Below are 25,481 nucleotides of genomic sequence, written 5' to 3'. Positions count from 1 at the left end.
AAAGACTGTAAACGTCATATCAACAAATGGATTCGTGAACCTCTCACTGCGCTTACCAGATGGGCAAAGTTATATCGATATGATTTCAAGAATGAGATCAGTGATACTATTACTCTTCTGAGTTGTATGATGGGATTGGAACATTCCAAAGGTTTTGAACCTTGGATGTACCAATTTATTATGTTAATAAGGCAGTCTCAGCACATCTGTTGGGGTGAGATCATCAGTGATAATTTGTGTGAACTTGCAGGCGTCTCTACTACTTTCACCTTCTACATGAATTCATATCTCGTGTATATTGCTGCGTCACTTAGACATTTCCCAGGTCTTTCCACCAAGGGTGACCGCATGCTTGTACCGGTTTGGGAATACTATGATTAGTTGTCTCTAAGATCAAGTAGGTCTCATTTCAGAAGGGTTTAGGACACTTTCTTTGGTCATTATTTGTGTCGATTTGACAAGAACCTGAAGAACAAAAGAGTCTCAAATGAAGCATGGGAAAAGGTGAAAGAATATGGTTGTTTGTTTCTCCAGTTTCCAACTTTTACCTACATGAGAGTTGGATGCTATGGCGGGCAGCCTTACATGCTCCCACAATACCCAACAGATAAGATTATTCTCATGGAATTGGGAAGGCAGATCATGGCTGTGCATACACATCAGTCAGTTAAGCACAAGGTTGGCATGGGTAATTCTTCCAACAACCCATTGAAGATTGGTCAATATTCTCTAATGACTTCAATCAAGGCCAGGGCTATGGAGACCGAGTTGCAGGAAATTAGACTCAAAAGATTCAAACCTAGAGCTGATTTCGATTACCGAGGCATGAAGGAGAAGATCAAGAAGACCTTCATCCATGTACATCGGATAGAAGATATTTGGGTTGATCTCCGTACTGAAAAGGAGATTCGCAAGATGGATTGTTGCCGACTCACTGCAGAACAGATTGTAGATCTAAACCTCGTGAACGTGCCACAAGGGATGATTGATGATGGCAACATTCTTGATCCCGAGTTTGTCAATCAGAATGTTGATGAGGCTCCACTTCCTTCTATCCACTGGTCCCATAAGGAAGGCACTTCTATCTTGGATAGATTTCAGTCAGTTGTTGCCAATACCAATATCTAGCTTAAGAACAATGGTGTCGAGCTCATTAAGATTAAGGTTGGGAAAGAAGATGATTCTACAGGTCCTCTTGGGTGGAAGTCTGAAATTCAACTAGACAATAAAGAAGGTGCATCCTCTTCTAGTACGAGGATTAAATTGCGAGTCAGCCGTACAATGGTGCTTCCTCAGGAAATAACAGTTCAAGGCAAGGAGAAGCCACAGTTGGAAATTCATGTGATTGATCCTGAAGCTTCAGAGGAAGAAACTCAATCTGATAGTGCTCCTTAGTCGCTTTTTATAGAGTCCCCACATAATTCTCTTTCTTCACTTCTTATTGAGGTACCCATGTTTCCTCCTGTGATAGATGTGAGCTCTCAATCTGCCCCTTCAGTTTCAGAATCTCCGCAAAATGTCCTTCCACTTTCAGCAGCAGAACCATCTCAAGGTCTTTCTCAAGAAAATTTGTTGAATATCTTTTCAGATGATCTTTCATATGTACCTGTTTCTGATATTGATACTTCTATGACCTGTTTTGATGAGTTCATGACATCTTCATCACATCCTGTCGTCACTCAGCAGACTATGGTGGCTATCCAGACGGACACTTCTCTCAAGGTCACCACAGTTATTCAAACAGAAACTGCTTCTCCCTCTATCCCAAAATCAGAGTTAATGGCTTTACCTCCATGGCTCAGTTCCTTCACTGCAAAGAGGAAGAAGCAGGTGATCTCACCTGATGCCTTTGACTACCAACAGTTGAAACAATCAAAACCTAAAGCTGTTAAGAGGGCAAAGACAGTTTCGAGGGTGACCGTTGATGAAAATAGGATGAGAGTGGCAGAAATCGTTGAACCAATATCAGATAAACCAGTTGAAGAAATGCAAGCAGCTGATTATCGGATCACAAAAGTGCAACTGGGTAAGCAGACTCATGAGGTTGTCAAGCATGATGCTCAACAAACAGTGGCTACATTGGTACAACGGTATGATGAGATGTTGACCAAGAAAGATCAATTGGAAGTAGAGAATCGAAGACTCATGGCAGCCATCCAAAGTATTACTCAACCTTCAAGTGGAGAAGGCCAAGTACCTATTTCTTCCAGGGTCAGTGAACCAATCCAACGTATCGAGAGAGCCGCCCAAAAGGTTCAAGCCTTAGACACCTGGGTTGATCAATTGCATGACTTATGTTCACAAGTCATAAGACAGGTATTTGAAACAATGGTTAAATTGGAGATCATTGAAGATAAGTTGAATCAAATCTTGGGTGCTTTCAAACTAAATTTGGAGAAGGTTGAGGGAAATTTGGTTTCTTGGCAAAAGATGCCTCAACATCAGTTGGGCGTTCTTCAGGTGTATGACGTAATTCCTTCCAGAGTCATGTACATTGAATATGAGGAACTTCTGGAGAACAAATCTCTTGTTCTCAAATCACTCATTGAAGAAATTGATGAGACCTTAAAGTTGCGTGAAGCAGTCTTTCAAGATGTTACCTCCCGTTGTAAAAAGGCATCCTGCGACATTTTAAATCAGAATGATGAGCTGCTGCTCGAGGAAGTTCTTGCAGATCTGCAACTCAAGATTCATGATGAATGGAGAAGTGAGCAATTCTCAGTCGCTTCCATTCAAATATTGATTAAGTATCAAACTGAGTTGCAGGAAATCTGGTCAGCATTGGAAAAGGGTAATTCCACGCTATGCCAATGCCATGATGTCATCGTAAAGACTAGGGTGGTGGCTGTGAACACTCATGAACCAGATCCTGATGAATTGCAGAAAGTTATTCAGAAGTTCGAATTGTTCATATCTTCAAGAGGTGCAACTTAAGTGTTTTTAACACTTGTTGTAAAATTTTAAAATTGTAATTTCAGAATTGTAGTTTCCCTTTTAGCAAGTTTACTAGTAAAAACATTTTTGTAATTGCAAGTCGTCATCACTTGCATTTTTGTAATTACTTGTAAGGCAACTACAAGTTGTGTCCGATTAGGACTGTAGTTGGATTAAGTCTTAGTTAGTTAATGAAATCATAATTAGTTGTTGAATAGGTCTTGGTGGTTGAGGGAATTTCTCTAGTTAGGATCCTCCCACCTTTTTCTCAAGGCTCCTCTCCTATAAATAGAAGAGAGGGTCCTTTGTAATCTTTATCTTTTGGGAAAGCAAGCAAAAACTCTGCCAAATTTACAGCAAGAAGTCTTTGAGCTTATGTATGTGAATTGAAGGTTTTGAAGAATAATAAAGAAGGATTACTCAAGTTCTGAGTCTTTGAGCTACAAGTTTGAGTTTGATTCTTTTTATTTATTCTATGCAAAGTGTTTCTAAAGGAGCTTAGTCCAATCTGATTTGAAGTCTTTGAGTTGCAAGTAGAGAAGATTAATTAAAATAGGAAATCTCTAGAAGGAGTAGCAAGTCTTTGAGCTTGCGTCTATTCTTTAGGAAAAAATATTGTTTGATGAGAAATAGCAGCAAGTTTTTGAGCTTGCATTAGTTCTTGTCTTTGTGTTAAAAGAATAAATTATTCCAGCCTTTGAGCTGTTGTCTTTTATTCGTTGTAAAATTTAGTATAGCAAAGGGTAGATAGGACTTCCAATAGTCAAGTCTTTGAGCTTGATATTGTTGTCCCATCCCGAAGGAAGTGACGGAAGTCTTTGCGCTTTCAGGAAACTTCATTTCCTTTCTCTCATTTTACTTAAAAGTGGTTACTATTGTTCATATTCAATCGCTATCCTTTTCTGTGTAGAGAAAAGGATATTGTCTTTCTTGAAGAAAGAAGGAAGACTGCTGTACCATCCTGTTTTTATTTCAGTTTTAGTTAGATAGGGGGAGCCTTCCCTTAATTAGGAGAGTTTTTACTCGTGTGCTGTGTTTGAAACCACAATTTTGTATATTTCGCCAAGTGTACAAAATTTTCAACCAAGATACATTACCTACCCAATGAGCATCAGTGAATACCTGCAAAGAAAATTTTCCTCTGTATGGATACCATAATCCATAGTCACTTGTCCCTCTAAGATATTTGAATATTCTCTTCACTGTTGTCATATATGTCTCCTTAGGGCTCTTTTGAAATCTTGCTACTAAACCAACTGCATGGGCAATATCCGGTCTACTATGAACAACATAATGAAGTTTCCCAATAATAGATCTGTATTCCTTCTCATCCACTGAGGATGAATCATCTTCTTTTGACAATCTGCAACCTGTAACCATAGGTGTTCCAACCGGTTTATAGTGTTCCATTCCAAAGGTCTTTAACACTTCCTTCACATACTTAGACTGACTGATAAAAATTCCACTTTCCAGCTGTTGGACCTGCAAACCAATGAAATCTTTTATCTCACCTATCAGAGACATCTCAAACTCTTCCTTCATCTCATCTGCAAAAGTCATACTCATCATCAAACTTTCCTCTAAGGCTCTCTTCTTTAGCCTTTTGAACATGCTTATCACCACCATAGATTAATTCTAACTTCTCCCAAACTTCAGAAGCAGTTTCTAAACCATGGACAACAATATATTCAGTATTAAAATGTGTACTTACAATGGCTTCCAATGCTTGAATGCTTTCCTACTGCTCCTTAAGATGATCTGTTGTCAGAAGACCGGTAGGAGGTACATACTTAGTAATAACATGCTGCCAGAACTAAGCACCCATACCTTTGATGTAAATCTTCATTCTGTCACTCCATATTCTGTAGTTGTCCTAGTGAATTTGGGACCCTCCTTCATCATCTTCGGATCTTTTCCTCAAGCAGTTAAGCTTTTGCACAAAGAGGACCTAATGCTCTAATACCAATTGTTATTGCAAGGATCCGGTTATTGCTGAGAGGGGGGGGGGGGGAGTGAACTAGTGATAACAATAGGCTGAAATCTTTTACCAATCTGAAAATACTTCTCAAAAACAATTCATAACTAGTACTGGTAACTACTCAATCAAACACTTAAGGAAGATTTACCAAACTACTCATTCATGTGTTCATCAACATGTTAGCAATGTAATGATATCAAATCCACACATAAACAAATCAACCATATGAACACTAAGATTTTTCAAAATGAGAAAAATCACGGTGGGAATTGATACCCACAAAATTTGCACTCTTTCAGAATGTGCCCTGTTAAAGGCCTAGCCCAGTTAGGAGCTTTACAATAATGTCCGATTAAGAGCAGACCTTGTTAGGAGTCACCTGGTAAAGGGATTTTAACCTCAGCCCTGTTAGGAGCTCTACCCTGTTAGGAGTAACCTTGCTAAAGGATTTAAACCCAAGTTAATGAGCCACCCGGTGAAGGGATTTACAATATCAGGCCTGTTAGGACCTACCCGGTTAAGGGATTTTAATACTGCTGCAACTATTAGGAAACAACAGGTAAATGATCTGATCAATGCACTCTCTTCTTGCTAGCACAGATCCATTTTAGCTCCAGTTTGCTTCACACATGCAGACATCTCAATCTGGTTTGGAAAACTCTCCTTCTCTGATCACTGACACACTAGACCTTCTCAAACTTGACCTAAATACACTTTTCGACTAGGTCGGTTACATAACCCTAACCAAATTCAAAATACATCATAGATCATTACAAATCATTACAGATCATCTTACATATCATTACAACAAATTTCAAGACAATTACAGCCATTGAATGATCATAACACATCACCACACATTGATTTGATACGCTGTCAAACCCTTTAACACATTTTGCTAAGCACTTCGCTATTTCCCAACAAATTCGCTCCTTGATCGTGCTCAAACAACATCTTATCACTTCACACGGATAAGATCATGAAACAATCCACCACCAAACCATAAAACATCACAGGTTAAAGATCTTGTTACCAGTTCTCAAACTCTACACTAAATATACAATAGTCAATTACAAACATGACTTCCGGTTCTCCAAACATGATGCGGTTCCAGTCATAGACTCATTATAATGTCATAAGCATACATTCCAAACCGCAATACCTAACTCAACACGGATCTCTATCGCAACCATCTCCTTCATTGTTCCGGCTTACCGGTTGATTGCAACTTAGCAGTTTTGTTGTCCAACTCAATTCATTACTGGTTAGGCTAAACTTAGATAGCTTAGATGATATACCAAACATAAACAAACATGGTTGCCATCAATGACAACACAAATAACTGATCATAGAGAATCATATCACAATTATATCATCACCAACAGTCCATCAATATATCATCAAATCCACACATAAACATATTCTATAGTTGTCCTTAGTGAATTTGGGACCCTCCATCATCTTCAGATCTTTTCCTCAAGTTGTTAAGCTTCTGCACAAAGAAGACCTAATGCTCTGATACCAATTGTTATTGTGAGGATCCGGTTATTACTGAGAGGGGGGGGGGGGTGAATCAGTGATAATAGTACCCCTCATGGGAATCTAGAGGCAATGCCCCCAATGAGGACAAGGGGCAATGCACCCTGTGGGGGTCTGGGGGAAACACCCCTAGTGCATTTAAGGGGCAATGCCCTTACAATATAGAGTGGGGTTAAGGGTCACAAACCCCACTACCAAGCCCAAATTAAGGCCTTTGAAACCACACAAACCTTCTTGACACACACCGTTTTCACAATTTTATCGCATCAAGACAAAATTATGTACACAAGCCCTTTTTTATTTATAAAATTGTTTTTGAAAATAACTTTTTTTCTGATTTATTTTGGGCAGCCTTTGTGTTCATCTGGCTTCAGCCCAAGTTCACCTAGGGTCTCTCTCAAGCACCTTGGGTCCTTGAGAGGGGTCCTCGGACATGGACCTGAATTGTACCCATATGAACATCAGGGGCTGGGGGGAGGGGGGAACTCAGTAACATAGCTAAAACATGCATAATATAGGTGAATGAAAAAATCTGACGTACAGTCTAACTCCAAGTTATTATGACCATGGAGACATAGGGACATGGGAACATGGTATTAAGGATGCTAATATATGAGGGGACTGGCTACTAAAATAATCTAAAAAAAATAAAAGCAATTGAAATTTTAAAATGTAAATACAATGTTCTCAATTTACACTGAGTCCTCCACCTTTTAACTTTTTGGGGTATTTTTAGTGTATTTTTTCCTTAAAAAAATACCTTTTTATTTTTTATGCACCAAATGGAACATATTGTCCAGTCCTGAAAAAAGGTTACTTCCCCTTCAAGTCCCCAAAATTTTGGATCATCTATGACATGGGGGAAATCACCTAGACCCCAAGGGTGCATCCTTGTTGAAAACTAGTTAGCTTGTAACTTGCCAAAATACAAAAAGTCAAGTAATGTCAAATGCATTAGTTCACAAGCTGAGAACTAACTTAACTTTCCTTAGTTTAACCCATACAAAATCTCACGGGAACAAGAAACTTCTACCATTATCTAAAAAGAATGTCCACAGTCTAGACTTGCACTTCTAAAACTGTGTGCTTCTTTTTAATTTTTCCTATATGGATGAGTTGTTCAAATGTGACTTGAAGTATCAAGATTGTCTATTTTACCTAAGCTATTTGTACCTTTCATTATTTTTAGTCGTTGCCACTATTAGGAGGTAAGTGTATTCTGATAAGTCTACTTTCAGCAGCAATTTATAGGCCATCTATTTTTAGATGATTTTCTAGAAGGTTTATTATTAGTTAGTAGTTATACTTGTCAAGAATCAATCCGAAGATTGCCTAAGTTAGGGTTCAGTAATTGTGGACATAATTATGTGTTAAATTTTGCTTCACATGCAAGCAAACTATTCTTAAGGTACAAGTGTTTGTTAGTTTTAATTTATTTTTCATGCAACACATTGTAAACTCTTATAATATGGGCACTTGACACTTAGTTAAAGGATCTAGTATCATTCATTCAATAGAATTTAGTAACACCTATCTTTCTTCTTAATTAAACTTAAGCTGTTCCATGTATCTGTGCTTTTATAAGTTGAATATCATTTAAAACTAAGTTGTTAGTTCTGGTACAAGAACAATTATGCATTTGAGTATGTTGGTATGGCAATTTCTCCCACAAATATCGGTATAGTTGTATATGTCTGTGTGCTGAAAAATGCAATATACAAAATTGAAATACATATGATACTTGAAACTAAAAATATAGAAAAGACTAAGAGGGGAATAACCATTGAGGTGTTGGTAGATAGGGTGGCAAGAGTGACAAGTATGTTTACCCAGAGTTTGAAGATTTTTCAGGATAGGAAGAGAAAGAAATAGGAGATTCATGCATTTTTTTGGTGATAATCAACAAATGCATGAATTGGAGGTGGTATTTTGAAAACATCTTTGTCTCCATATGAGTGGAAGCTTGTATGTAGATTATGAAAAACATGACTTTGCAAGGTAAATTCAAAAACTATACTCTTATAACTTCTCATAAAATCGTTTTAGGCATAGTAGAATCAAGAGCATCCCATCCTTTCATTTTGTCCCTAGAGAACAACGTTTTGGACTATCAAGAGGAAAGGAATCACATGCCCATTCATTAGGCCTTAATTTTTCTCCTCTTTCAAATGGGTAAACCGATTGATGCTGAAATCGCAAACACTGGCAAGTGAGGCCTTAATCCTCTAGGCAAGGAGAAAGGTTGTTCCAATGATAGACTCCCTAAAGCTAGATCCACAACCCCTTCTAATAAGGGGCTAAGTCAATTAGGTGGATTTCAATATCCATGTTTTAGAACCCAAATCTAAGTAAAAGAAAATAGTGGTTTCTAGTGATCCTAACAAATTTGTTCCCTTCCAAGGTGTGAAGTTCAATTCTAATTCAAGTACTAAGAAAGGTAAGGAGACCTATGTGGGAGATGAGAGTGAGATGGAATTAGCTGTCTACGAAGAAATTAAGGTCTCCCAACTCAACCATAGCTCTAGTCCTTCACAAAAAAGACCAGATATAAGGGCACCTAACGCTGATATCCCAAGGAGAGTGGGGAATATGGACAAAATTTTTAATACAAAGGTTTTGCTAGTGAGAAAAAGAGAATGAACAATGAGATTAAGGATTTGAAAATCAAGTTGGTCAACAAGAAAAGGGAGAGTGACCTAAAGAACCAATTGGATTTGTTACAAGAAATTGCTCAAATTGAGGAGGTTGTGACTAATTTTGAAAATAAGGTGGGAAGGCCAGAAAATGATTTGTAGGATATGAGAAGTAATGCAGAGGAAGTTGGCAAGAAAATCAATTGGAAGTTGTAAACAATAAGGCAGATCAAAATAGTACCAAGAAGAGAAAGAGAATTTAAGTGCAAAATAGACCTATCAAGAGGACCAAAGGGAGAAGAAAAACTAGTAAAATAAAGGATGAGAAGGAGGATGATCTAGCTCTTAAAATACGAGCTTTACAAGAGAAGTGGAAGGCAGCTAAAAGCTTCAATGATCTTTTCATTCAATAAATCTACGTTTTCAAAGTTTGTTCATATTGTTGACTGTGGGTTGATCATTGGCTAAGGTTATGCTAAATGCTTCTCTAGTTTTGTGCAACCTAGGATGATTCTTAGGCCTAGTTTCTTGTAAGTTCCTATTTTGTGCTTTTTAGTTGTATCTTTATGCCTTTGTAAAAGGTTATGGGACTCTTTCAAAACCCTTACTTTTACCCTAATCAAAACAACAAAAAATTTATGCACTAGGGGAGAGGTACCTATAGTGGCACACCCTATGTTTGGGAGTCCACCCGGGCCTAGATTGACATCCAAAAATCATGCCACATAGGAAAACTAGTAATTTTTGAATAAATTTTCTTTTTTAATCCTTCATGGAGGTGACCTAACACATGTAATTCGCCAATTCGTCCAAGGTGTCCAAAAGTTGGCCATTTGGATGGATGAACATTCATGGGACAGGTACACCGTAACAAGTTGCATGGCACATTAGTGGTAGTGGCTCATTATGTTGAATGGTGGTTGAACAATCCACCTCCCTCTACACTCAACAATGTACATTAAATGCTTGTCGCCTCCTCACTCCATTCCGACAAACCACATTAAGTGCACATCCTTTCACATTTACTCCACCTTTTTGGCACATAATATCCAAATTAGGGTCCATTAAATGCTTCATTTCATTGCACATCACACCCACTTTCCCTCCTTTCACACATATTCTGCAATGTTTGTGACCTTTGCCTCTAGAATATGTTCATCTTAGGTCGTTGAAAATCCTATCTGGGCACCACAACATCTTCGACTTCATGCAATTTTTTGCTCCCTTCTAAATGTTGGTTCGACATTTTCCTTTCATCGCATTATAGATGTGCTATAGTGGATGCAAGGTAAGCATGCATATAGTTTTTAGCACTTTGTTCTACCTACAATTTTTATGGGTTTTTGTTTATTACATTGTTGAGTGCTTCCAACACTAACTCCTCATAGGTTTGCGTGGGAAGCATTCATTGCAGGTAACCTTGATAGCTAGCTGTTTGTGGTTCACGCTAGGTGAGGATTATGAACCTCACTAAGGCTACACCATTCAGCCTTGTTTGTGTTCTCCTTTCATTTACAATTATTTATGAACGATTTTTGTTTGTTCTACAATCTAATCCTTAACTTGAAGGTTCTATTATTTTGTGTGTGCTTGTATGATGAAAGTTTAGTACATTTTCTTGTACGTTGAAGGTTTTGTTTCTTTGTGGATGCTTCTATAATGAAATTACTTAGACATTCTGTGTGGTGTTTATGAACACTAAAAAGTTGTTCATAAACACACTAAAATTGTCAAGGAAATAAAATATTTTGTTCAAGCATCACTCTAACTTATTTAATGGGTTTATTTTTTCCATATGGTTTTAGAATAGCAATCATCATTAGAGTTTTAATGTCTTCAATGAGATACATATGGCACATTCAGTTGGTTGTAAATTTTTGGCTTTAGTCCCTTCTTTTAATTTTATCCTTGCATTAGGGTTTTCATACATTGTAGGAGATATGTATGACAAATTAAGTTAAGTGAGAATTTTTGTCTCCAGTCCCAATGTTTAAATTCATTCTTAACTTATGCAATTAATACAATGTATCAGGATTTTTTTTTGGCATGGTAGACCTTTAATGCTTCAAGTTGTTATAATTTGTTCTACAATTCACTCATGATTATTCTTGCCTTTTTTTTTGTGTGACACTTACCCAGATTCTGTGGCTTATTTCTTTATCAACTCCTTGTTATAATTTTCTCTACATTTCAATGAATAGTATGTCATATTTCAAGTCATATATGATATGCGGTTACCCCTATCTTATGCAATATCATCCATTTGTTTTAATTTGTGCATCATTTTACTCATTCCTCTCTTTATATATGTCCTTAGTTCACTAATATATATATTGTTGGTTTGTTTAGTCCCATACCTAGCGAAATTACCTAGTGACAAATGAAGTTGTCATGATTCTCTTCTTCTATAATGATTTGTAACCTTTATTTTGTCCTCTTTCAGTTTTCAAGTCATACATATTAATACCTTTATATTTGTCAGAGATGTGGTTAGACTTATTTTATTTCAATCCTCTATTTATACATGTTCTTTAGTTCAATAATATAAATACTATTGGTTTGTTCGGTCCCATACTTAGAGCAAAATAATGTTTTCTTTGACATATTGACAAACCAAGTTGTCATGATTTTCTTCTTCTATAAAAAAATGTAACCCTTATTCTGTCCTCTTCCAGTTGTTAGGTCATGTGTGTGTGTGTGTGTGTGTTCCTATAACAAGTTGTAACCCAAATACTATCCTCTTTCAATTTTTCTCTTTTAGGTTGCAATTCATGATGTTTGTTAGTTCTAGCTGACCATGTATTTAAATGTTTTTTGTTATGCTACTGTAGGACTATATTACTTCTTCATATCATGGTTAATTAATATTTCAAAATGTTGCATAAGGTCTCAGTTGATGTGTGTTTTATACACTATCAAACATAGAATAAAGTATTGAATACTTGAACCTCTCTTGAACAAAGACTTCTCAAATATTGAACACGAGGACCACTTGAGATGACTTTAAGGTTTGAAATGTGGGGTCTTGATGTGTTGGATAGCTTCAATGGTTAATGTGTTTGCAGCTCCTCCAAGGGGGACTTATGTAATTGTTTTAGGAGATGAAACTTCTTAATCACAAGGAATGATGTTGCAATGTAGTTCTTTCTTACTACAATTAATGATCTTTTGATTTAAAAAAGAAAAAGAGATAAGGATTTAGAAACACTATGCTGGGTAAGTGCACCAAGATGGTGAACAAAAAGGGGGGTATAAGTGGCCACCTTTTTTTTTTTTTTTTTCTGAAAACAGGTAAACCTAAACTTCAAAGAGATATTTGAAGGTCATGCACTCAAAACTAGGAGTTGAGCAAAGAATAAGAATTGTAGTACCTCTAAATCTAGTTTCTAAACTACTAAAGTTTTTTAAAATTGGATAAGATTAAGAGGGTCAAACCTCTTGCACACGAAAAACTGTTCTTGATTTTTTCAGAAAAACATAACATAGCTGTTTTTGTGTGCTGCACAAAATATATAGTTAGATTTAGTATTTTGCAAAACCCTTTGGTAGGATGATAGGTAAGAGTGAGATCTAGAAGTTGTGTATTTTTTTGTAATTTTCCATTGAGTATATTTTTTTTAATGATTTTTTGAAGTGACTGCATCCTGAAAATTTGGTACTTGTTCGTGCGCTAGGCATAACTTGCATCAAAATAATTGAAAAATGCAAACTTCTTCTTTTTAAAGTGTATAGAATCTAGTGTAGAACAATAATATGTAATTTATTTTGAATTTGGTCAAGTATATCAAAAGTTATTAAAAAAAATGGTAGACATATGTCTGTGAGGACTGTCAAGGCACTGGTAAAGAAAATTAAAGTTTACTATGCTAATATTGTCCAAAAATAGAAAAATTTATATGGTCAGAAAGCTAAGAAGACGTGTGAGATTATGGTGGTAATTTTAGAGATACCCACTTAATCATTTGTAAACCTGATGACAATGAAATTTCACAATGTGTGTATTCACATGTATACTCCGTGTTTGCATATATGTATGCTTCATGTTTTCCATGTGTATGCTCTGTGCCTTCCACGTGTATGCTTCGTGTTTCCCATGTATATGCTTTGTCTTGTTTAACTCATGTTGGTAGATGTAGCGTTGTAAATTGTACGCACTTGCTAGGGTGGTACAATTTCACACCTAGTTTAGCACCCGCCTTGGCGCATTTTGCATTTTGCATTGCATTTCCCCTTTAGCACTTAATTAATTAAATTAATTAGGTCTAAGGTCCTATTTCATCATCTTCCATATCATAAAGTTGGGCCCTTTTCATTAAAGTGTGCCCCTTTCATTTTATTCCTCCAATACATCATTTAATCTAAAACCCTAATTAGGTCCTATTTTGAACTTGGGGGCTTGATTTCGGGGGTCAAAACATCTCAAAATCACCTGTAACTTCGGGATTCTCTCTAAAATCATCATATCTGATGGCCCTGAAAATTTGGTGAAAAGTTGTCAGGACCATGGCACCCGGAGTGCACACGGTCCCGGACATTTTTCCCAAAATTTTAGGAGCGCGATCCAATCATAAAATAAAGCTTAACCCCAAGAAATTGGCAGGAGATTCAATCTCTAGGTCGGCCAAAAGTTGAAATTAAGACCTAGGGTTTCATACATAAGAGCTCTCTTTCTTCATTTGAAAGGATCCAAATTTTTGGTTTTCAAGGACCTTCTATGAAGTGAAAGAGCAGATCTTTGAAGACTTCAACAACATTCAACATCTATCCATCAAGCATTCATCAATTTCATTCATCCATTTAGGGCTTTGAAGACATTGAAGAGCAATAAGGGATCACCGACTGAAGATTGGCTTGTACCCCTCCCTTGGGGTTGGGTATGATTTCATGTTGTTTTCATGTCTTTGCATAAGCCTCATTATATCATTTGTATTCATGCTTTAGATCACTTTGCATCTTGATTTGGAGCATTTACATTATCATTTACAAGCAATTAGGGTTTACTTTCTAGGTTGCTCTAGTTTGCTTACTTGCATTTTAGGATCTTGCACACACACAAGGTCTGCACACACACTACTTTTACAATACAACTTGGCTATTCGTGGAGGTGGAAATCACCAAAGCAGGGGTTTGACTAAGGCAAAACCCTATATAGCCGCCTACAACCCTTTTCAGATATAAGTGCAGATTTCGGGATTCGGACGACGCCGCAAGTTGCAGATCCGACGGGAGCAGACTGAGACGGGACAATACACCAAATTGCAGAGCAGAAACCCAGGACAGGGGCATGGGGCGCCTTGGTCCCTCAGACAACGGCAGTTTTTCAGCACTTTTCGACAGCTTTCAGGTTGCCAAAAGGAGCAGTTTCAGGTGTAGAATCAGGTCAGTGGTGCATGCGCCCCCGTCCCGAACATTTCCACTCAGATTTTAACCCCAGGTACACATCTGCATTCTCCTTTTATCCTTGTGTTTACAGCTTTTCATCACTTAATCTCAATCTTGCAATCTTGTTACTAGTTCATACTTGCACTCTAGGGCTAGTAGTTGAACTTGCATCATTTTATCTTTAAATTACAACAAAGGAATAGAAATCCTAATAGGTAGCCCGTGGCTCTATCTCTTCCACAAAAAGAAGTAGCCAATTGTGTGATACCTCTAGGCTCTTTCGTATTCCACAAGTGTGTGATTGAAAGTGAGATTAGGGCATGTTTGCTTAGTGTCACTTTTTCCCCCACACAGTAGATGACTTAGTTGAGGAAATTAAAATAAACATTTGCTTGAGGACAAGCAAATTCGGGAAGGGCGGACTGTAATGTCCCCACTTTGAAATAAAATTCAATAATAAATGGTAATAATAAAATTAAAATATTTAAAATTAAATTAAAATATAAAGTAAAATAATTAAATATAATTAAATATGATTAATTAAAAATAAATTAAGTTAATGAAAAGTCAAAAGAAATGAAAGGAAAGGTTGTGACACCCTCAACAATGAGATATAAAAGGGAGAAGAGAACCTCATTTGAGAGAGGGAATAATTTGGAAATGAGAAGTGCAGATCTGATTTAAATGATAAGTGCAGATCTGATTATGAGAGGTTGTGTCCCTTTAAAAGGGCAGAAACAATGAAGAGTTACACTCTTTCAAAGGGTGCTAATGGTGAAGGGTGTATCTCTTGCCAAAGGATATACATGATGGATCAAATCAGATCATAACTGTTATTAAGTTATAGGCAGTAGCATCCTTGTTCTTGGTGGTATGCATGGGGATGTGTTTAATAAGTATGCTTAATATATGAAGCCCAATAATGTTCTTATGCAGAATAAATAGTAATATTAATATGGACTGCAATATGTATGACAGTCATACTTAATTTCATATATATATTCATAATACATAAGCAATTAGTATACGTATAGTCTAAAACATGTTATTACTATCAATATTTAAGAAGTGGGGAAGGAGATGTCCCTAAACCCATAAGGGGACATTACACTCTCTCTCTCACATTATCCTATCCTATTCTCACCGTCTCCCCCTTCTCTCTCTTTCTCTTTCTCTCCCCCCCCTCTCTCTCTCTCTCTCTCTCTCTCTCTCTCTATCCTATTCTCCCCATCTCCGCCCTCTCCCTCTCCCTCTCTCCCAATCTCCTCTCTCTCTCTCTCTCCCTCCCCCTCTCCTTATCCTATTCTCTCCCTCTCTTCCTATCCCCTATACTTTCTCTTACCCCCTCTCCCCCCTACTCTCTCTCACCCCCTCTCCTTATCCTATTCTCTCTCTCTCCCAATCTCCCTCTCCTTTTCCTAATCTCCCTATCCATCCCTCCCTCCCTCTCTCCTTATCTTATTATCTCTCTCTCCCCGCCCCTCTCTCTCTCTCTCTCAATCCTATTCTCACCCTCTCTCCCTTCTCTTTATTTGCCTATCTCTCTCCCTCTCTTCCTACCCCCTTCTCTCTCTGTCTCTAACTCTCCCTCCCCAACTCCTTATCCTATTCTATCCCTCTCTTCCTACCCCCTACTCTCTCTCTCTCTATCCTATTCTCACCCTCTCTCTCTCTCTCTCTCTCTCTCTCTCTCTCTCTCTCTCTTCCTATCCTCTGCTCTCTCTCCCTCCCCCCTCCTTATCCTATTCTATCCCTTTTCCTACCCCCTACTCTCTCTCCCTCTCCCTCTCCCTACTCTCTCTCTAACTCTCTTTCTCACCCCCTCTCCTTATCCTACTCTCTCTCTCTCTCCTTTTCCCAATCTCCCTCTCCCCCACTCCTTTTCCCAATCTCCCTCTCTCTTCGTCTCCCTCCATCCTCCTCTCCTTCTCTATCTCTCTCTCTCTCTCTCTCTCTCTCTCTCTCAATCCTATTCTCACCCTCTCTCCCTTCTCTTTCTTTCCCTATCTCTCTCCCTCTCTTCATATCCCCTTCTCTCTTTGTCTCTAACTCTCTCTCCCTCTCCCTCTTCTTATCCTATTCTATCCCTCTTTCTACCCCCTACTCTCTCTCCCTCCCCCTCTCCCTACTCTCTCTCTCACCCCCTCTCCTTATTCTATTCTCTCCCTCTCTTCCTACCCCCCCCCTCTCTCTCATTATCCCAATCTCCCTCCCTCTCCCTCCACCCCCCTCTCCTTATCCTATTATCTCTCTCTCTCTCTGTCTCTTAATCCGCACCCTCTCTCCCTTCTCTTTCTTTCCCTATCTCTCTCCATTTCTTCCTATCCCCTTCTCTCTATCTCTAACTCTCTCGCTCCCTCTCTCCTTATCCTATTCTATCCCTCTCTTCCTACCCTCCACTCTCTCTCTAACTCTCTCTCCCTCCCCCCTCTCCTTATCCTATTCTCTCTCTCTCTCTCTCTCTCTCTCTCTCTCTCTCTCTCTTTCTCCTTTTCCCAATATCCCTCTCCCTCCATCCCCCTCTCCTTATCCTATTATCTCTCTCTCTCTCTCTCCCCACTTCCTCTTTGGGAACTAAGGCCAAAACTTCTACATAACCTGTACGGGTGTGAAGAAATATAATGTGTACATGTTTTGAGGAACTTTTTATTTTTTTAATTATTTTTGGCTACCAAGCCGAGCACGATTTTCAATTTCATAGAACACGCACGGGTTATGAAAAATTTCATTTTTTTTTGCATGTGGCCACTTTTGTGTTCACCATCTTGGTGCACTTACCTTGCTAACACTAAGAATGCAAGAACAATGGGCAACTTTAAGTGAGCTCAACTAAGCTTTTCTTTGGCATGCAACGAACATCTCCACAAGGCTAGTGCAATCTTCTAGGGATAGCTAATGATTTTCAAATCATTACTACAAACGTTGATACCATCAACCTAAAGCATATCAATGAAGGAGTAATAATTGAAGTTGAGCTTGTCTAAAATGAGTTCAATTGGCGATGCAAGATTCCTCACCATTGATGAAATACTAGCAGTATGAACAATAAGAGCTGCACTATCAATCATGCACATTAGTCTTTCATTTATCTAAGCACTTAAGCAAATTCTATATTATTATTTTTTTCTCTTTTTAAATATTAAGTTCTCTCATAAAAGGATGAAGAAAAAAAAATGCTCCAAAACACAATAATTCACCAACACATCAATGACTTTATTATTTCTAGCAACATCAAAGCAACAATTCTTCAAAACCCTTCTAATTGATCCTTTACAGATGAAATGAGAGGGGCTCATATAGTGCTCCCATATACAATGAATGACCAAGATTAAATCAAAATCAAGGCCCAAGATCTTGCCACCTAAACCCTAATTAGAGAGAAAATCAATACAACTTTAAAATGCGAAAGAATAGCAACAATGTTAGAAAATAAAACATACTTTCTTGTGGTAAAATTTTGATCACTAGAGTCTGAAGGAACATATAAAATTTGCTCATGGAGATACCATGTATGACTATTCGTCTTGTATTTGTCTCAAAAAGCACAAATACAATGATCTTGTGATAAGATGAACTTGCCAAAATCAATCCTAACAATATCCACCACTTCTAGATTTTCTTTGGAATGCTTTTTGTAGACACCTAAAATTGTCCTAACCTAATTAAATAAATATTTTTATTTATTTAATTATTTTATCCTAAGCCTTCTACTAAATAAATAGATTTTTATTTATTTAAATTATCCTTTCTCTAAATTAAATAAATATTTTATTTATTTAATTGGACCCACTTCCTTTATTAATTAAATAGATCTTCATTTATTTGATTAATTTATTAGCTTTTTCACTCTATGAAACTTGTCATTTATCTTTTCATTTATCCTATCCACCCTCTCATTATTTTATCATTTTCTCCACCTACCCTTAATTCCTAGCTGACCATTTATCCTTTCACCTCTTAATCTTATCCCTCCATTTTCTAAGATGTCTTCTATATAAGAGGATACTCTCATCCTTATCTTGATCCTAATCAACTAATTCATCTACCTAATGCTCATGCGATCAATCAATCACTCAAACATTTACACAACCACAATCCGTTCTTTGTTGAGCTCTTGTGCACATACAAAATCTAAGAGAAATCATATAAAGCAAGATCAATGGAGATAGGAGACGATGGAGATCAAACCCTACTAAAAATGTGAATGGTATAATCATTGCAATTTGTTGGTTTGCATGTTTTAGGTTCTTCATTGGTGTATGGTGGATCTTTATTGTAGAGCTAGGGTTTTTATGTGGTTAGATCTTTTATGGTTCTACAATAGTTTCTAGCATTCTATTTTCACTGTATACACTTTCTTGTACCCTTTGGCAACTTTACCCCCACTATATGGTGTCATTCTCCCAAGCAAAGAAACCATTATCTTGCTATAATATTTCGAAGATAATGCATATGCAAGGAGACGCAAGAATGTGGTCATCTTGTTCGAGTGGTTAAGAATGATGATTCCCACTGTTATGAAAAATATTTTCTTCGGGATCATTCTCATCATCTATAATCTCCTTTTTTTTCCGACCAATATAGACTTATCCCATACATGACTGATCTATATTAGCAAACCTAATTGTACTTATGATGGATTCAATGAAATTGAAGAAATAGTCCACACAAGTTCACCAATCATCATCCAAGATCAATGATTTGACCTTTTGGGCCCTTTCTATATTTGATTGCCTCCAAACACTCCATTGATTACTGATGATCATGGCACTCAATGTCTCTTGCATCTTCAGAAGTCATCTCAAAATGATTGGGTGATGCAAATCAATTCTTAGGAACCTACTGATGTTGTGTATAAAATAAGTAAATAACAAATTAAAATTTGAATAAATAAATGGCTTAAATTAATTTAATGTCCCCAACTAGGAATTTTTGTATATTTTTAAATCTTTATGTAATTTCATGTTTTTTTATGCAAAACACAAACTGGAACAGCAAAAACAAAATGAAACTAATTGCTGAAAATATGTCAAACCTAATGTTCTAGAAAACAACTTCAATATCACCCAGTCTGGCAAAATTCACTTATAGATGACAAATAACCCAATTGAAGATGCTAGTTAAGATCCAATATGAAGTGTACAGCCAACTAATCATTCTTTCACATGCAGCTACAATCAGGTCTAAGCCATCAAATCTCTCATACATTGAACATCAATGCTGCTATGAATGAACTAAACCTTCAAATGCCAACAAACATCCAAGAATGGAACCCTAGGGCTAAACTTGATTAGGTCTTAATCACCAATCTATCACCTTCAAAGTATTTTATTTGATATGCAACTTGCTGGAGCAGCTTATGATGACCAATATGCACAATTTCAAACTTATAATCTTTGACTTTTGGCCCAGAATAATGAATGGACAGCTACAACACATTGTAGGAGCCCTAATTAAGCATGTTTGATGTCTAGATCTGACTTTACGAGTGTTGTAGCAGCAACAAAGGCACCATAAGTAGCTTAGGGAGGTTATGTGGCATCCAGAAAAAATCAATTAGTGCTACCATAGCAACCACAACCCTTTTAAATTCTGGTAACTCTAGAAAAGCCTGCTATCGCAATAAACACTAGTTAAACTCACTTAAACTGATGTTATACCTGCCTCCAAGGCTGGTGCACTCATGGTGATCTAAAAAGTTGATCCAATAGTAAAAAGAAAGGCAGATCTGCACTTCCCAATGTTGGTGCTCTTTGGAGATATGGCTAGAAATGTTGTCATAACAATTATAGTCAACAAAACCCCCTCAAAAACCCTACAAAATGCTGGTGCAGCCACTAGGACTGTACAATTTGCAAGATGCGATGCAAGTAAACATTTGGTGCCACTGTCTTTGAGAAGCACAATAGAATAAAAGATGGCTATATAGATGGGACAACCAATAGAAGAACCAATAAATTCCAGTCAACAAAGAGAAGATGATCTTATGAAATATCTAGTCTATTTGTGGATCATATTTATGAAAGAACATGTGTGAAAGGAAGCCAAACAAAAGACAAGTTCCTCAAGAAGTAATCTATGATAACCTAGGAGTTAGCGAAGAAGTAGACATACTCAATAATCTGCTGAGACTCCTAACAATGAATAGAAGAAGTCTATAAGATATGTACAGCTGCCTCCCATCATTCAACTCCTTCAATGTCTACAATACCTCTAGGTTCATCTGGTAACTCTACCCCTCAATGATTGTTTATTTTGACTTTGGTAATCTAGAAGACGACTTTTTCTTTGGGGTGGGGAGGGGAGGGGATGGGGGGAAGGGAGGGGGTGATGTAGATAACATAAACTACATAGTATTTATGTTGTAGTTTCAATTAGTTCAACAAGTACGGTCATGCCTTGTCGGATGATGGAAATAATTTCGGTAGTTGCATATAGTCCTTATGTAGTCAGGAAAAGGGACCAGGCATTTGAGTTGTTCCCTTATTCCTATTTTGTATAAGAGAATCTAATGAATAAACAAAGCAACTATTATATCATATGAAAACTCATTCAAAATGCTCTGCAATTGTCATATGAATCATTTGTGTATGAAATCAGTTTACTTTGCATTAAATAGTTATGTATTCATTTAGGAGGTAAACAATCCCACAACTGATAGAATAGACCTGCCAGAAGGAAAATTTCTTGTAAGAATTAGTGATTGTTTAATAGGATTAGTAATGAGACTAATTGAAGTTATGCTGTTCTCATCCCTATCATGTATGTCATTTCCCACCATCATGTAATATGCCTAATATCATAATCAAAATCAATCCTCTTCATCCAAAAGATTAAGGGACATGATGGTTTAATACAGAGTAAAGATAGAAAAAGAGAACTCTAACAAATTCAAGAAATGGAAATGCAAGGGGTGGCATTAGTATAGGATCAGGGTGCCTACTCGAGCATGCCATAGATACTATAGCATGAAATTTCAAAGGACTGGCTGGTTTGAAAGCAAAAGAAAAAACAAAGAATGGTTTTCATATTCTAGAATTCTTCAAGGAAAATGCATCAAAGTATGAAATGTAAAGGGCAATACTTTTGCAAGAAGAAAAAAATAAAGATACCTAAAAGATTCAACATTGTAAGTTTACAAACCTATACTCATACGATTGTTTGATGGTGCTCCATCTGTTCCAAGAGAAACACAAATTCCCACATCTAACATTTCTTTTATTGGTGCAAAACCTAACATCCGCATTGCAGCTGCAGGACAATGTGAAACCTTAACACCAGCCTTTGACAATAACTTCACCTGTCCAATGTTGGAGATAGCAAATCAATTGGAGACTATAGATTGACAAATAAATCTATAACATGATGTTATATCAAGTATGCAAACCAATTCTTGGGGTGGTTTAACAATCCATTAGAAAATACAAAACCAGATATGATATAGACCTTGCTAAGGAAGCAGTTATTTCATGCACACAATTAGAAAATTCAGTTCTTAAATTATCATGTACGTTTAAGTACTAGCTGAGTAAAAGCCAATTTTCAAGAACTATTAAAGATTTCAATTTACTTACAACACATCTCAAACCATGATCTGTATTCAAATTAATTGTTGACAATTAGAGAGGGAACAATAATTGAAAAGCAATGTTATGAAAACAATAGCTAGAATGCATGGCTAAAAAGGGGAGGGGGCATGGAGGGGTAATGACACTCATAAACAAAAGACGACAGATCTACATAAGCAGTGAAAAATGATGTGCAGAAACAATAAATATGGATCCAGATCACAGAAAATGAAAGAAGAAACAGCATAGCAGCATGCTACTTTACCCCACAACAGTCAAAAGAATATAAAAAATGAATAATAAATGCAAAGATGTCTCAGCCTACAACAAACTTGGATAAGTAATGCAGATAGTGGATTTCAACAAGCAAGCTAGTAGATTAAGTGACAGTAGTGACACAATGACAACCCATTATGGCTAGAGGAAGATGAACACAGCAAGTGGCAAGAATGTAATTAATTGATATTGGGCATGATGGATCATTAATGTTTATTCCCACCTTGTTGCATCATGTGTGTGGAATATTTTGTATCAAACCCTAATTAGGGTCATGTAATCAAGGCCGGAGGCCTATATAAGGAGGTGACCCCTTCACTTGTAAAGGGAGGAGAGATTGTCTAAGATTGTTGCGATAAGATATTGGAATAATAAACTGCGATGCATTGTTCTTTGATGGTGTTCACTTGTCTTGTTTCATAGCTTGCATAGTCTTGCTTTCCTCACTTAGAGTAGATTTATTTCAAGTATTTAAGCGAACAAGATTGATTGCAGTGTTCTAAGGAGAAGATCTTTTGCTTATACCTTTTGTTGTTAGTTGATTGTTATCAACAGTGCAAGGTTGGACTGAGCCATTTTATGTGTGCGCTTAATCTAAATTATTGGGTGAATATTGTTCTCTTATGGTATCCATTGATAATTTAAAATCTTTCAAACACAACCACTGAAGATTGCACCCGCTTCACGTAGTTGTCTTCTAGTGGCGAAATGAAGTGCGGTTGATCATATCCTAAACACTGCTATCCATTGAGTTCTTAGTTCTAGAATAGCTTTTCCTAAACCTTCCTCTTTTTACTTTCTACATTTTCAAATCGAAAAGCTCCAAAAATAGAACCATTCATTTCCAAATCATTCGCGATAATATCCTTTAAGTTGCAAATTTGCCAAAATCTTCTTTAAGTGTGTGCAAGTCCCCTTGGATTACAGCATTTCACATCAAGTGAACTAAGTCACATCCATTGCATAATCAAAACCTTGGAGTCAATTGTTTGAACTTATTGCAATCTTAGCATATAGTTGAACTTTGATCAAGTATAATGTACCAACTTTCGTGAGCATCAAAGTTTGAGGGGTTAGCCTATTATTTTGATCCTCGTGGGCTAGTATGGTGGATTAGAGGGTCCAGTTTGGAAGTTTTGGAGCTCTTCAGGTGGCCGTTGTAAGTGTTTCTCTCACCAGATCTTTCATCTGTTCTGAGGCATTGATATTTAGAGGTTTCTGGTTTTGTTTTGAGGGTCTTACTATTTATAGTAAGTCAATGGATGTTAGAGAGGGACCCTTATTATTTTTAGTAAGGCATCCAAATTGACAATGGAAGCAGTGGGCTAGCAGTGATGAAGTCAGAATCATTAAATAATGGTTATTAATGGTGTTATGACATTTAATTATTATTAAAGTGTTACTTTAACAATAATTAATTATTTTAAGGGAATATTATATTGACTTCATGTGACCTTATAATTAAAGGGGATTTAATATCATAAAGTCAAATTATAAAGTGACAGCATTTAATGACTTTATTACAAAAGGACATTTAATGATTATAAAGTCAAATTATAAAGTGTATATGAGGAATAATATAAAGTACCAATTTCAAGGGAGATATAAGTGATTATAAATGTGTATACTTTATATTATTTTGTTTTGCACCAAATGAGGGGATTGACCCTTTTGAAAAGTTATTACAAAGTTTTATTAAAACCCTAAAGTGGATTTCAAAAGGGAATTAAAGGCTTTTAAGAGTTGAGAGGATATAAAAGGTTTCAAAAAGCAAATCAAACTCATTATTGATGATCATTTGTCTTTGCTTTTAGGTGTTGTGCATTGACACCTAGGGTTTTAGGCAACTTCAACATTCGAGAACGAAATCTCTTCAGTGCTTATGCAATCTTGAGGCTATGAAAGTCCAGCTGAATCATTGCTTGACTGTGGGCTTTATACAGAGGTCCAGTTGGTGTTTCATTGGATAAGATTTACATTTCTTTCAGAATCTTCAAGGGGTTTTCAAAGAATATCTTTTGCAGATTTAAATACATTGAAAGAAGACATTGTTAATGATCTTCATTATTGCTGCTACGACTTTATATCAAAAGTTCATGCTAGAACAAGGGCGGCTGCATGATGTTAAAGTTAGGATCATATTGAAAGCAATAAGCAGAATTAACACAATAAACACTCAAAACACAAGAGTACCTTTGGAAAACCTCCCTCTTGGAGGTGAAAAACCCAGCAACTAAATCTCAGCTTATATTTAGACAATATTAGTATGTGTCTTTACAACTTTGCTTAAACACTTGAAGCAGTGTGAACAACAGAATATAACTTCAACCAAGGGCACAAACAGTAGTATGAACAACAACATGAAAATATGAACTATGACAAACTTATCTGCAAATATCCTTGACTAAGAATGATGCGCTAATCAGAGAAGACAATTCACTGGTCAAGGAGCCAAGTTGCAGACCATAAAGATGATTCGCTGCTCCCAAAATAAGTTCGTTGTCCCTAGAACATAACTCGCTGCCTTAGGAAATGTATTCGCTGATTAGACAGTAGGTTTGTTGGCCTTAGAGATGGACTTGTTGATCAGAAGAATTCATTCGCAGACCCAGTAAGTGATTCACTGATGAGATGATACAATTCACTATTTTGCTGAAGGTAGATGATCGCAGAACTAACTGAAAATGAGAGAATGAATAAATGCTTGAAGCATGAATGAACTTTGCTTATATATGTGACTTTATCCACCTAATGCATCCTAGGTCGGCTCACAAGGATAACAATTAATGATAACATAATGCTCTAAACTTGGCACCCAATATAGGGTCAACCCCATTACATTTACAAGTTACAATGTTCAATATAGGGTTAGCCCTATTCACAAGTTACATCGCACATTATAGGGCCAAACCAAATTACAAGTTACATTGACTATTATAGGGTCAGCCCTATAGCAATTACAAGTTACATAATGCATTTGGGTCTAGCCCAATACAAGTAATACTTATATTTGATCTGAATTAGCTATTATTTCAACACTCCCTCTTAGCTAGGGAGGATTCTAGCCAAATAACAAATCATCATGGACCTTTCCATGATATCCATCGTGCATTGCCCACAAAGGATGGATCCAAAAACTTTATTATGCACACCTGCAAGAAATGAATACAC

The 25,481-nt window shown here is 36.8% G+C and overlaps 1 protein-coding gene across 3 annotated transcripts in view; it reads right to left on the bottom strand.

Moving 5' to 3' along the window:
- Positions 1-25,481, bottom strand: part of LOC131071526 (uncharacterized) — a 297,148-nt gene that overhangs the window by 43,191 nt on the left and 228,476 nt on the right. For all 3 annotated transcript variants that reach the window (XR_009112532.2, XM_059211079.1, XM_058007425.2), the window contains exon 6: positions 21,610-21,766. Coding sequence is in view for 2 of the 3 variants with exons in the window: in XM_059211079.1 (XP_059067062.1) it covers positions 21,610-21,766 (157 nt within the window). In the remaining variant the exon portion in view is untranslated. The remainder of the gene's footprint in view (positions 1-21,609; positions 21,767-25,481) is intronic.

This window comes from Cryptomeria japonica, chromosome 9, assembly GCF_030272615.1.
Source record: "Cryptomeria japonica chromosome 9, Sugi_1.0, whole genome shotgun sequence".
Classification (NCBI taxonomy): domain Eukaryota; kingdom Viridiplantae; phylum Streptophyta; class Pinopsida; order Cupressales; family Cupressaceae; genus Cryptomeria; species Cryptomeria japonica.
Note: the sequence above shows the minus strand (reverse complement) of the source record. Positions and strands in the feature narration are given on the sequence as shown.